Here is a 13,329-nt window from a genome sequence, read left to right as displayed (position 1 = left end):
CATTTCTTAAGACTTCAACGCAACAAGCATACCCCACTACTGATAATAAGCTATATTACGAGGGGCATATGTCATATTTTTTCTTTTCTTAAGAAAGGTGCATTTGTGAAGAACTAAGTAGAGATTTTTGACAGATGAATTTCTAGATTGGGACCACTCAAATAAAAGGGCATATAAAAACCACAAGAATTGCAAACTTTGAGCATATAGAAATACTTGGTAACACGCACAGTAACTAACAAGTGTAAAACTGGCAGATGCGACCAGGATTATAACACGGTGCCATTGTGAACAATTTCGTTTACATCAGGCATAGCGCAATGCCAGCAAAAGCCTTGAGAACTGGCTAATGTGCTGTATTGTAGTTCATATTTTTTTATGCTTCCACAAACTCTTCATAAGGACTGTTGAAAGCTTTGAACATGCACAAGACAACTGCAATTACATCGGCCACAGTGACAAAGAATAAAGTAAATACGAACCAGCTAGAATGTTAGACTGAGCGTTCACATGCAAATATGGGCGTAGAAATGCCATTTGAGTAGTAAGCATGCTAATAGTGAAAGGACAACCCGAACACACAGAAGAGAACTGAAATTACAAAAACAAACAAGCAGTCATAATTGAGGCCTTCAACAACTACGCTGTAAAAGACAAATTTTGCAGAGGGGTGCATAATTAATCCTGCCGCACAAATGAAATAATCATACCCCTCGATCAATTATAGAAATCGCTTGTGTACAAAAAGTGGGAAACACTGAAGTCATCTTGCTTTGAGCAACTAATTTCAGATATTATAAATCTTGTTTTGAAAGCTGGTATTGATCTAAAGAGCATAAAGCAAAAAAAAAATCCCGACATGCCAACATTTTCATTTTCCGGTCTTTAAGGCTTCAAAGCTGCTACTCGGTTTGTCAAAATCAATGTTTTTTGCCAGCTCACCTACGGGAGATGATAATGCAAGATCTGAAAGCGTGCACTGACCCTTCATAGGTCCTCTTCCTCAAAGGACACAACCTCCTCCTCTCACAGGATACAACAGACACTCATATATTAGGAATAGTTGCAGGCTGGGGAGAGGCTGTAGAGAATCTCAATCTGGGGAAATCCAATGCTGCCCAACTGTTGGCCTCTTCGAGTCCAATGCTTGCCACTTTAATTTGAGGTGTCTCCTCAGCCAAGGCATTTCGATGAAATGTGTTCTATCAGACAGCTTGTCGTAGAAGGATGTAAGCTTCGGAATACTACATACTTTAAGGCTTGAGAGGTCCCTCAGTAGAATAAAGAAATCTCTTCACTTCAAGAGGACCAGATATGTTCTGCGGCTTCTAAAATCGCTTTTGATTTAATGCAGAGCTCGGCATAAAATCTACCAGTGCACTCAAGCATCGCCCCTTTTATTTTTTTCCTGCAATGAAAACCCTGAACCTCAGACACATTCCCCTACCATACTTTTTTTGAACTTCTGGCGCCTGTCTACTGATATTCTGAGCTCATTTGATTTTATGAATTTGTGCTCAATAGTCTTGCAGACTGTGGCCACACATCATCTTTGAGAAAGAGCTTTAAATCATCCATCTTTGCCACTACTTTGTCAAGGTATAGATGCTTTGTCTGCAAATGAAATTGTGCAGCATTTACTACTTCAGGTACTGCATGCTATAGGTGCAAGCAACATAAAAAAGCAATGGCACAGACTACTGTAGCCTCTTGCAAATAAAAAAGGCACCAATGAGCAGTGATGCCTTGCTAACAGAATACATTTAGTCTCAAAGTGGTCTTCAGCAGCGGAGTGATAGTGGGGGTCGTCAGGTTCGATTTCATGATGGTCTGACTTGTATCTCTCATTTTAACAATAACCTTCTCTTACAGCAACAAAAGAGAGAAAGCATTCTCTTGAGGAAAAGAACTTAAGGCCCACAGTATTGCAGCATGTGAATTGCCTTGCATATATTTCTCTAACTGCACTCTTTGCATTACCACCTTTCCCCCCCCCCCAATTCCCAGGCACACTTTCCTGAGCACTGAGCACTGCACCCAGTGCTGTCCTCACACCCCTATGGGGACAGCAAGGTTGCTAACCCCTCCTTTATGCGAAAAAAAATGCCTTTTTATATCCTGAAAAGCAATCCCACAATGTCTGGACAGCCAGAAATTCAGCAAATACTCGTTTTAGTCATCTTTACACCTTAGTAATGTATAAGAAAGGGATTTTTTTTTTTTGCTGTTGACATATTAGTTGCATAAAAGGTGGCATATGCCCAGAAAATTTTGTTAAAAATTGGCTATAGTGCATGCTACCTTTCTCTTTCATAAGTCTTTTGCAAACTGAAATGGTGGACCACATTAGCTTATTCTTCATTGCATTATGCCATCATTGCGCAATTAAAAAAGTGTCCACTTAGATATATTCACAAGTGCTGTTTGATAAATAATTGTCTTTAAACTCTGAGGTTGTGTGAAAGAGATACTAAATGGAAGGAAAAATAGTGTAGCACATATATAACTTTATGTGTGTTTGTAAGTGTAAGGTATAGCCAAATAAGAATGTAAAGAATTTCTGGACTGCAAGCAATCCATGTAACGAATGACAAACATTTACTCAAGGCAATGAAAGTTATTAAAGCATTTCGATGTTTTTATGAACAAAACTAATGCAGTGTTTGAATATATAACAAACAAATTTGTGATGGCAGTCAGCAGTCTGTTTCAGGCTACAAGTCCAGTTAAAAATCACAACTGACACATATGACGGATGCAAAACTTGTTGCCTTATTTAGGTATAGCGCAGAGTAGTTTCTTCAGTCTGTGGCTGCATTTTTGTACTGCCATGCAATTAGGGTTCTTCTTAGTTCATTTACCTACAGGAAAACAGTATAACAGAGTCCAGCCAATTTTTCAGCAGTGGCTTATGAAAACTGACAACTTCATGTATTGGCTAAAACCACCAGCAGTTTCTTTGAAATCAGGGCTATACTACAGCAGTTATATGTCATTGTAGTCTCCACATGTTGGCCACTTTGAAATGTTGAAACTCTCGTATAAATACTGCTTCCTGACCAATGTAATGATTCTCCTCTGATTGCTTTTGTAAATTCATTTGCTTGCCGACAGAAAAGGGTCAACGTTGATTGTTTTGCATTAGTCCTCAGCACGCTTGCCAATGCGACCCTTAGTGCGCCAGTGCTCACTGCTCATCCTTGCTGGCAACAAGGAACTTGTTTTTGCTTTGAGATTTTTCTTCTGCAGAGGACGGGGCCTATGATTTGAACAACCTTTGGTCGGAAAACTTCGTATATGTAAGCCACTTGACGATGGAATTGATGCACTCAAAGTAGCACAAGCTGCCTCGAGCTTGTCATTAGCATCGTCCAAAGCCAAAGAATCTGTACAATAGTAAAGAAGGCTGGTGAACTTTTCTGCAAGGCTTCGAGCTTTCTTTCGCTTTAGTTTTAATTGGTTGGAGGAGCATGAGGCTATCGGGAGCACTGACTCTTCATTCTGACTATTGCGTTCTTGTTGGTCACTCTCTTGGTGGGGATTCACTTCATAGTCTACTTCGGTGCCCGGTTTCGAAGCAGTGGGCATTTCTGCTACAGAGATATATGAACTGTTTAAATAGCCCTCAGGTGTTAGCCGGAAATTTGTGTTAGCCGGAAGACTGCACAGAAGTGCTTACAAGGAAATTTGGTCACCTTGAAGTCCATGCATGTACATTCTGGTCGAGACATGTTTACCGTGTGCCAGCCAGGGGAAGACTGCGATCGCACAGTGAACTCTCCGGCCGCACCTGTGCTGCTGACATCACTTTCAGTGTATTCTAGAACTGTGTACATTCTTTGCATCATGTGTTTGATGAAAGATGGAGGTCTGTTATGTAGATATTTCGGTACAGTGTCACTGTAAGCCCTGTATGATGACGATGCAGCCATCAAACGCCTATGGTATACCTGTTGCCTTCCTGGTAAACTAATGTGGTCAGAGACTTTTTTCTTCCTTCATTACTCTTCAAATACTTGTGCTTCAAAATTTTGTTTTGGGATTCTGTACCGTTGTTTGTTAAAATTACAACATTGAAATCTAGCCTGTAAGCTCTCACCCACATCTCTCTAACATTCAGCCAATGTCCTTCTATGTACCTTCTCAGTTTTTCATTCTCCCAATGTTCGGAGCTCTTCAAGACACTGATGTTCTGTTCCATTTCCTCTTCACTAGTTGAGTTTGCAATTTTCCAGAGAGCAACAAGTACAGCTTCCTTTGATTGCACACAGTTTTCACTCTTTTTGAGCCCCCTGTCCCATGACTGCTCTCGGTGGAAATCACAGAGGAAAACTTTGCTTGTCGGAAAAGATTCATGCAGAGCATTTATCTCAGCTTGGCTGTTGTCAATCATCCAATAGTCAGGGCAGAAAGCTGGATTCCATTTTTTGAAAATTGCAAGAGCTTCTGCAATGCAAGTGTTTGTTTCAAATTGTGGTATAAAAGCTCCAACTGTCATATAGCCGTGTGGGCTCCTTACAACGATCAAAAAAAGTGGCAAAGCATAGTTCGTTGTCTTATTGGTTGCAACTAGGCATGCAACAGTTTGGCCATATTTTAGCATGATTTCTTTCATGAATTTTGATTGATAAAAGAAGAGAAGTGTTTCTTCACATTCTTGTTCCAATTCTTCTTGTACTTCATCACTTTCACATCCCAGATTGTTACATATTTTGTTTTTGTATGATCTGTAAAAAAAGTTACTGTCTGGTTCATCCATTTGGTATGTGCCTATCAAGACTTCGGTATTTTCCTGATCTAAGGAGCTAATTCTGTCTTTATGACGCGCAGCCTGGATATGATTACGTATCATCAGTTGGGAAGAATGCTCGGCAGCTTGTGTTCGGCTTTGACTGATTTGCGAAGAGAACTTCTTTGACATAAAAGTCTAAGCATTGTTTAACTGTTTGGACACATGTTGTGCCTTCGCGCACAAGGTCATGTATTTTGGCCGATACTTGTTTGCTCACAGCTTGGCTGAAGCCTGCAATGTGTTCAAATTCATGCCCACTGTGCACTCTCATGGATGACACTGTGATGTATATACGTTGCTCGGTCCTGATGTTCGCTCTTCTTTCTATTTCATTTTCCAGCTGTCTTATCTTGTCAGCCTTCATTCTGTATGTCCTTTCTATTCCTGTGCCATCAGCGATGTCAACCTGAAATGCAAAATTATCAAAAGGGAATGACAATTATTAGATGTGTATATTGTCTACAAAATATATATGTTTCTTGAAAAGATTAATATGCGTAGGTATCAGAGCAATGGATATTGAAGCATTTTGAGTTATATCAACCAGCCTCCAGTAATTATAACAGTTTTGTTCCTTTGCTTATGTAATATTATTGGTGGCATTATGGTTAAATACTGCATAACACTGAGAATTATTTTAATTACCATGACATCACCAAGAATAAATTCTATTGTATTATACCGATATAACCTGTTTTCCTGTAGTGCAAAATTTTTATAAACAGTTTGCTATGTATTCTGCAATATTTGGGCTGCATGCTTATAACTCTTGGCGCACTAGACCTAAGTAAGATAGCTACTGTGAATTGTACTACTAGGGAATTCACACTCCCAGAAATTAAGCCAGAGGTACAAATATATTTGCAAGGAAGAAAGCGTAGCACAAAAAAACATTGACAGAAAAAGAAAACACGCACAGTGCTAACTTTCAGCAATATTTATTTTGGAAAGGAAGGCCGGTTTTTATACCATCGTATCGTAAGTGCACGATCAGAACATGCACTAGCAAAGCGTACCTCCTAGATATGAGAGCTCTTTCGGCAACAGCACAGCAGGGGCCTACTTACACAATCACCTTTGAAAAGTGCAGTCTATTTCGCTTCAATTATTTAACATGTTATTCGGTTTTCGTGCACTTTTAAAACCAAGCATCTTTTTTAGAAGGGGAAGAATACTTTTGCAAATGCGGCAGTGGCCAACAGACCTTTCCCACACATGTTCTTAACATCTGGCCCATGCTACCGCAGCTAATCATTTAGGCATCTGCCCGTTTGCCCCACACATTGTTTGCCACAGGAGAGAGATATTACAGCATTTTCGACGTAGTTAACAATTTTTTCCCGATGCTTCTTTGTGCGGCCAACCGCCATCTTCTGCGAAATAATAACTCAACTTATTAGGAGCCGAAAAACCAATCTAGCACTAGATCGCTGCACCATGTTTTTTTTTTTTTATTATGTGACAGTCAATGATTTTATGGAACGATGGCAACTTTTTTTTTTTGCATGGAGTTCCCTGACTGGCTTTTTTTTTTTTTTGCATGGAGTTTCCTGACTGGCTTTTTTTTTCTTGCTTCATGAACTCACATAACAAGTCCAATCATTCACCCTTCTAAATATATTTGGTTCTGTGTCTGACATTTTCGAGCAGGCCATGATTTCAACTCTCATGTAGCTGGCGTGTGGGTATGCTTCTCTGTTCTCATCAAAATGTGAACTTAACGGCCTCAGCTTTTTTTATTTGTCTTCATAATACTTTGACATATATATGTACATTTTTCATCAGGGCTGTGATACAGAATCTTGAGCCAGACACTGACTTGCCGTAACAACTGCTGATTGTAGCAAAGCTGTCGTGCAGCACAGAAAGTTATGATGGTCCTAGGCATGCTGCTGGCTCTTTCGTTTTCCAAATGCCTGGCACCACAATTCCATCTTTGTCAGTAGCATTGCCATTATGCTGACAGAACAAAAAATTATGAAGGGCAAAGTAATAAACCTGAATTCACCTTGTACATTTTCCTGCCATTCTGGTGATTTTAGCTTCAGTTTTACCTGTTCTATTTTTATGAGAAAATTGTATTTAATTTCATGCTTGAATAAATGAAAACAGCATTTTGTCACTTGGTTTCACTGGCATTAAGATTAATTGGTTTATAGGGTTTAAATCACAAAGTGATATAGGCTACAAGAGGTGTTTCTAACACGAGTTTTTATCCTCAGTTGCCTGTATAAGTAACCATTCTAGCTGCTTTGAGACAACCATTGACAGGAGCCTCTTGCTAATGGCTATACCTTCGCTTAGACTTTTCCTCCTTATCTTTCTCAGATATTAAGCCCTGCACATCACAAACACATTGCTAAAATTTAAATCCTTGTCCTGGAACAGAAAAATCAGGCCTACCTTGAAGTCGGGATATACAATAAGCCACTTTAAGTGCATGCTTGCAGTGCATCCTTTTTTCTTTGTTCCCTGTAACGTCATCCTTTTCTTTCCAAAGACATCTTGAGGCCAGTCAGGTGGGCAACTCGTCTGAAAGAATAATCACTCGTGATAATATTTGCTGCTTTCATCTGTCAAAATGGCACAATATGATGTCACAATATTAATGAAGGCATCTGTCAGCAATCAATTTTATTAGTCAATACAAATGTCCACTTATACCATTTTACACTGATGTTCATCATCTGTAGATCTGCAGCTCATCAAGACATATTTAGGTTTCTGCCTGTATATATATTTTCTAAGAGGTGTTAGTAGCAGTTGTTCAGAATTAATGCCAAACTGCGTCTGAGCAACTTTATAATTATCTTGCAATTTTATAATAGCATGCTGAGGTTGTGTTTAAAATGCATTGTGAAAGAGTGTATAACAGTGAGGACTAATATAGTTAGGACTTGTTTTACTTAAGGAGCCTATTCAAGCACAAAGCATTTCTGCTGGCTCCAAGCTATGTTAGTCAGTGCATTGTTAAAAATGGCACAGATGGAGGTTGTTATTGCCAAAATGTTTACCAAGAGAGAGCAGGAAAACACAATGACCCTGGTGGACTCTAGCTAGAATCTGATGAGGTGGTAATTGGCATGCAGAAGGTTTAGTTTGGCAACTGCTGATTGAGGTAACCACATCCACATCTGATGAAAGAGGCTTTCAAATACAAAATAGAATGTTGTGCAGAAGTTCAAATGGGAATGTGACATCTTACTCATATTTTAGGCAGTCATTCTTACTGGAAAAAGATCATGCCCTTGTTTTGTGAGTAGCAGTTGTAACTGTTCTAGAAAAGTGGATAATTTATATATTATTTAAGGTGTAGTTTCCTTACCGTGCTGCTGCTTGGACATTTTCTGTTCTTGTTGCGATCAACGCCCAGCACGCAGTCCTTGCTTACTCGCCGGACAACGCAGAATGGCATGTTGAGAGAGATTGGCACTGCTCCTGGATTTGAGGCGAGCTGGGCTGTGTGAAAAGATAACACCATTAATTAGTATGAAAAAAAAAATACATTAACTTATTCTTTATACACAGAGCATCAATTAAACGCTGAAAATGCTACAGTTCAAGGCACTTTGACTTCGGTACTCTAAGTGGCACTATATGCGACACAGATCTCTCTCTCTCTAACTATATATATATATATATAATATATATATATATATATATATATATATATATATATATATATATATATATATATATATATATATAATTTTTTTTTTCTTTTATTGTGCGGCATACAGCGACCAACTGGACACAATCGATAGGAAAATCTTCAGCCCCCTCCTCCCCATTGATTCTATCTCAACTAGGGGAGGATTGCACGTAGCATCTTTAGCATCTTCGGAGTCCCTGTTCTTTCCCAGGCTAGGCTTTTCAAGCGGCTCCTTTGAAGCCGTCGTCCGCCCTCGCAGTGGGTCGGTCACACGGACGGTGAACCGCAGCCGCTGGCCCATCTCCTGCGAGGTCCCTTCCCCACTACTGTTCTCCCGTTTCTGGCTATGGGAACCGCCCGAGGCGGCTTCTGCGGTTTCCTTTTGCACCACGCATCCCTGACCGTCCTGTGTCCTCTAACACGCCGACAGGGACGGTAAACAAAGGGAATCGCTCCTGTAGTTGCACGCCCGATTTCTACAGCTTTGGTTCCGCCGGGTGCTTGTTGAAAACTGCCCGTTTGCGGCGACCTTTTGATGAATCAGCGTGGGAACGTTCCAAGAGTAAGAGCTGACTAGGCTAGCTAGGCTGCTGAAACTCGTGAAGCAGTGAAAGGTTTGTGTAGTGGCTACCGCATGCACATATGCGCAATTTTGATACGGCGTCGATCTTCTCGCTATGGAACGTGATCGTCGGGATGTGTGGCGCATACATGCGTTTTGCAATTAAAAAGCAGGATCACGTCATAACAGTTACAGAATGAATGTTAAAAATATTTTAAAAAGTCATCGAGTTGGGAATAGTGAACATGAGTTACAGGCACAATACATTTTTGTTCTTGCGGCTGGAGCAGCGGTTAGATATGAAATTAGAAGCATCTGATTTAATTTTCATTTACCCGCATCCACCGATTTCGAGCTAAACGAATATCTTTTTTTTTTTTGTTACTTAACAGCGTTTCCTTTTTCTCGGACAGCCAAAGTTTTGTTCCGAGAATGTCAAACGTGAGAAATTAACCAATGTCGGCGCGTTCATCTAGGCGATATATTCTGCGCACACATCACTTAATTGTATATGCTGCGTGAACTTCCATCTCAATCATTGTATCCCGATGGAGGAAATTAAGTTCATTCAGTTTACTCTTCACACATTCTCATCTGGGACTGTATACATATACGCTGCATCAGCTGATGCTTGAAAACTGATCTGGTAAAATACAATAGGATGCCTGAAAAAATTACTGTACTGGAAAAAAAAAAAAACTCCGTGGATGTGCAAGCTATATATATAAAGGGAGTGGGAACTTAGTGAAGCGTTAATCGCTTTTATTGCCACCTCCTTCATGAAAAAAAATAAACAATATTATTATTATACTTAATGGGGATAATGCGCTCTTCTCTACACGTGAGACGTGTTGAAAAGCGAATATTCTGAATATCCGCGTCGGCGCAATTTCATATATACTATCCCAATCTTTCCAATTGTCTACAATGCACTAAAACGCGTAAATTTAGATACTTTTTTGAATGCTCATTATATATTGAAGGCCTCGCCTTAAAAAAAAAAACGGGTCCGCGAGCCATATGGTCTCGCCCGACGAGTGACAAATCCCGTCTTAAAAAACACCGGTTTATTCCAGATAAACAAAAAAGCAAAACAAAGAAACATAACGCGCTACTGCGCTGAGAACAGGCTGTTTATGAGCGCGACAATTGAACATCAACGGAAAGCGGGAAGAATGTCAGTGTCTTACCGCGGCGAAACCAAACACACTGCGGAGCGAATAAAACGAGCAATTGGGGCCAAAGCGCAAACGGCGACACAAGAAAGATTGCTCCTCGCGGTACAGCAACTCACAGGAATACGCCTAGGCTGTTCCTGCAGGCACTGCTTCCATCGTTGTGTCGGCGATCTTCTTTCAGTCGTCCGTCCACACCCTGCTGGCCCATGACGCTCGCCGGTTGCCCCGCGCCGGCCTCTCCGCCGACTCCGACTCTCCGGCCTCTCCGCGACTCGCTTCTGACGCGCTTATCTACCCTCGTCTGTCGCCGCTAACATCACGCCCCCCAAGATTATCTGCTTGCTCATGCGCACTCGCGCTGCCCTTGCAAACAATACAATACAAACAATATTGCGGAGCCCCACAATATAGAAACCATTTATCAAGACGCGCGAACATAGCGCACCCGCCGGTGCGCCTCATTGCCAATACTACCGACAACACAAACAGGGAGCTGAAAAAACATCATCTTAAATTCTCGATCCTGCATCTATCATAATAATACACATGAAACAGGCAAACTCACAGGCTCCGGACTTGAATGTCTTCGATGATTCCGTGCAAAACTGGACGCGAGCAGATGCAAGTTTCTTCTCGAACTCTTCGAGATCCTCATCGGATTCAAGAAAGCCGGTCGAGTTATCGTCATGTTTCTTCAACTCCTTCAAATGTTCTTTCATTACGGTCTCCTGTGGGTCCTCGTTATCGCTGTCCATCATTTTGGGACTGCTTGCCTACGAGGACAAATAGCAGACGGCACAAAGGCGCGCCCGCGCACGGAAAACGCAGCAGCAGCAGCAACAGCAGCGCCTCCACCGGTTTTGTTTTTGTTGTTTTTTATTTCTGACGTGGGCCGATGAGGTGACGTCATGGCTCCGCCCATAAGATAGCGGAGTGTAAAGAATCTCTCCCTCATTCGACAATCAAGGCAGGAGTGTTGCCGCGGTTGTTTTTCATTTGTGTTGCTCAGCGGACACTGCAAAGTTAACGCTGCGGTCGCAATGATCACTCTAGTTTTAATAGGCGCCACACTATGTGTTCCCGTTCTTGTGTACTCCTACAAAAGAATTCGGTGAGATTGTTTTTCGTTTGTGTTTCATTTCAGCGGACACTGCAAAGTTAACGCTGCGTTCGCAATGATCACTCTAGTTTTAATTGGCGCCACACTATGTGTTCCCGTTCTTGTGTACTCCTACAAAAGAATTCGGTGAGATTAGCTTTTTGCTCGAACCTCGATACTTGCCTCGCCTTATTATTTTATTATTTATGCGAGTGTTGCGGGCTCCGGCACGCCGCGAACTCCGCGTTTGGTTTGACCCACCACGTGCGGTGCCCGCGCGTCTTCGCGCTTTCAGAACGGGAGCGCCCGGTCGCGTATTTGGGTTTGCTCGGTACGGTGGCTCCGCAAGGGACAAAACGACAGAAGAGCCGAAGAAAGCGTGCTGTTCCGACTAGCATCTACCGCCCCCAGGAGCCGAGCAGCCTAGCGATAGCGGCGCATGCTTTTTCAATGGGCGTCATGCTGGACGTGGCACTATACTTGAGAAAGCCTATACTACTATTGCTACTACTACTACTATTATTATTATTATTATTATTATTATTATTATTATTATTATTATTATTATTATTATTATTATTAGTAGTAGTAGTAGTAGTAGTAGTAGTAGTAGTAGTAGTAGTAGTAGTAGTAGTAGCAGCAACAGTAGTAGTAGTGGTAGTATAGAGGAAGACTCGTTTCACGAAGTTGGCACTGAATTGTCTGTATGTAACGGGCGAATTAACTGGCTAAATATTATCTTCACAGTTTTAATTATTAATAATAATAGTAATTGATTCACAGGAAAGGAAAGGCGCAGTATATGTCACACTTGAGTCTGTGGACACCTGAACCGCGCCTTAAGAGAAGGGGTGAGGGTGGGAGTTAACGTGGAAAGAGAGAAAGAGGAGCCGGAGCCGTAGTGGAGGGCTTCGGAGTAGTTCAGGTGTCCACAGACACAAGTGTGACAGATACTGCGCCTTTTCCTTCCTGTGAACCAATTATTATTATTATTACTATTAATTAAAACTGTGAAGATAATATTTAGCCAGTTAATTCGGCCGTCTACTACTACTACTACTAATAATAATAATAATCATTAGCAGAGAAGTATTACTTTGTGTATTATTATTATTATTTAGTAGTAGTAGTAGTAGTAGTAGTAGTAATAGTATTATAGGCTCTCTCAAGCTAGTGCCGCGTCTAACATGACGCCCATTGAAAAAGCATGCGCCGCTAATCGCTAGGCTGCTCGGCTCCTGGGGGCGGTAGATGCTAGTCGGAACAGTCCGCTTTCTTCGTCTCTTCTGTCGTTTTGTCCCTTGCGGAGCCACCGTACCGAGCAAACCCAAATACGCCGCCCGGTCTCATCACCTCACCACCTGGTGCTGTAAGGCGCTTACGAAGACTTGAATGCTTGCAATTAAAGCAGGCGCATGTGAGATGCCACGAGGTTGTGATTTTCTTCTACATGGATTTTCTTCTACAACGCCTCCGGAAAGCTAGTGTTCGGTGTCTGCTATAGACCCCTTGACAGTCACGTATCATTCCCGGATTCCCTACGCCATGAATTAACGATTATGAGGAATGAGTACCCCAAAGCACCCATATTTCTGTTTGGTGATTTCAATTACCCACAAAAATTAACTGGTCATTGCTCTCGACACTAAGTTCGACACCTGCAAACGAACAGAAACTTTTTCTAGAACTAACCCTTGACTTTAACCTTCAGCAAGTGATAACAAGTCCAACGAGAGGAGACAACATCCTAGATCTCTTGCTCACAAGTCACCCGGACGACGTAAAATCCATTACTGTCCTTCCTGGATTAAGCGACCACAACCTTGTTCACATCTCTATGACGCTACCTTTAAAGAAGAAATCACCAACCAGCAAACTGATAAAAGACTACAAAAGGGCTGATTTTGATGCTATGAACAATGATCTTGAAAAATTTTTCGACAACTTTCGTTGCACTTATCTAAATCGCACACCTAACTCGAACTGGAATTTCTACAAAGACACCCTACTACATTTGGAAAGTAAGCACATTCCAACACTACTTAT

General features: G+C 41.4%; 1 protein-coding gene and 1 pseudogene across 2 annotated transcripts in view; one reads left to right on the top strand and one right to left on the bottom strand.

The window, feature by feature from the left end:
- Positions 1–3,632: 3,632 nt before the first annotated feature.
- On the bottom strand, positions 3,633–10,942 carry LOC146194443 (uncharacterized; annotated as a pseudogene). The gene is made up of 5 exons (XR_014705689.1): positions 10,750–10,942; positions 8,118–8,251; positions 7,196–7,324; positions 4,100–5,198; positions 3,633–3,950 (listed from the first exon to the last, which is right to left on the bottom strand). The product of XR_014705689.1 is annotated as an uncharacterized LOC146194443 (transcript).
- A 344-nt stretch (positions 10,943–11,286) lies between these two features.
- The window catches only part of LOC146194442 (uncharacterized), a 34,157-nt gene continuing 32,114 nt past the window's right edge, over positions 11,287–13,329 (top strand). The window contains exon 1 of the mRNA XM_084597411.1: positions 11,287–11,430. Within this exon, the coding sequence (XP_084453537.1) occupies positions 11,360–11,430 (71 nt within the window). The 5' untranslated portion in view covers positions 11,287–11,359. The remainder of the gene's footprint in view (positions 11,431–13,329) is intronic.

Source organism: Amblyomma maculatum, chromosome 3 (genome assembly GCF_055883805.1).
Source record: "Amblyomma maculatum isolate TAMU_Amacu chromosome 3, ASM5588380v1, whole genome shotgun sequence".
NCBI lineage: Eukaryota > Metazoa > Arthropoda > Arachnida > Ixodida > Ixodidae > Amblyomma > Amblyomma maculatum.
The sequence above is the reverse complement of the archived record's forward strand: the minus strand, read 5'-3'. Positions and strand labels throughout refer to the sequence as shown.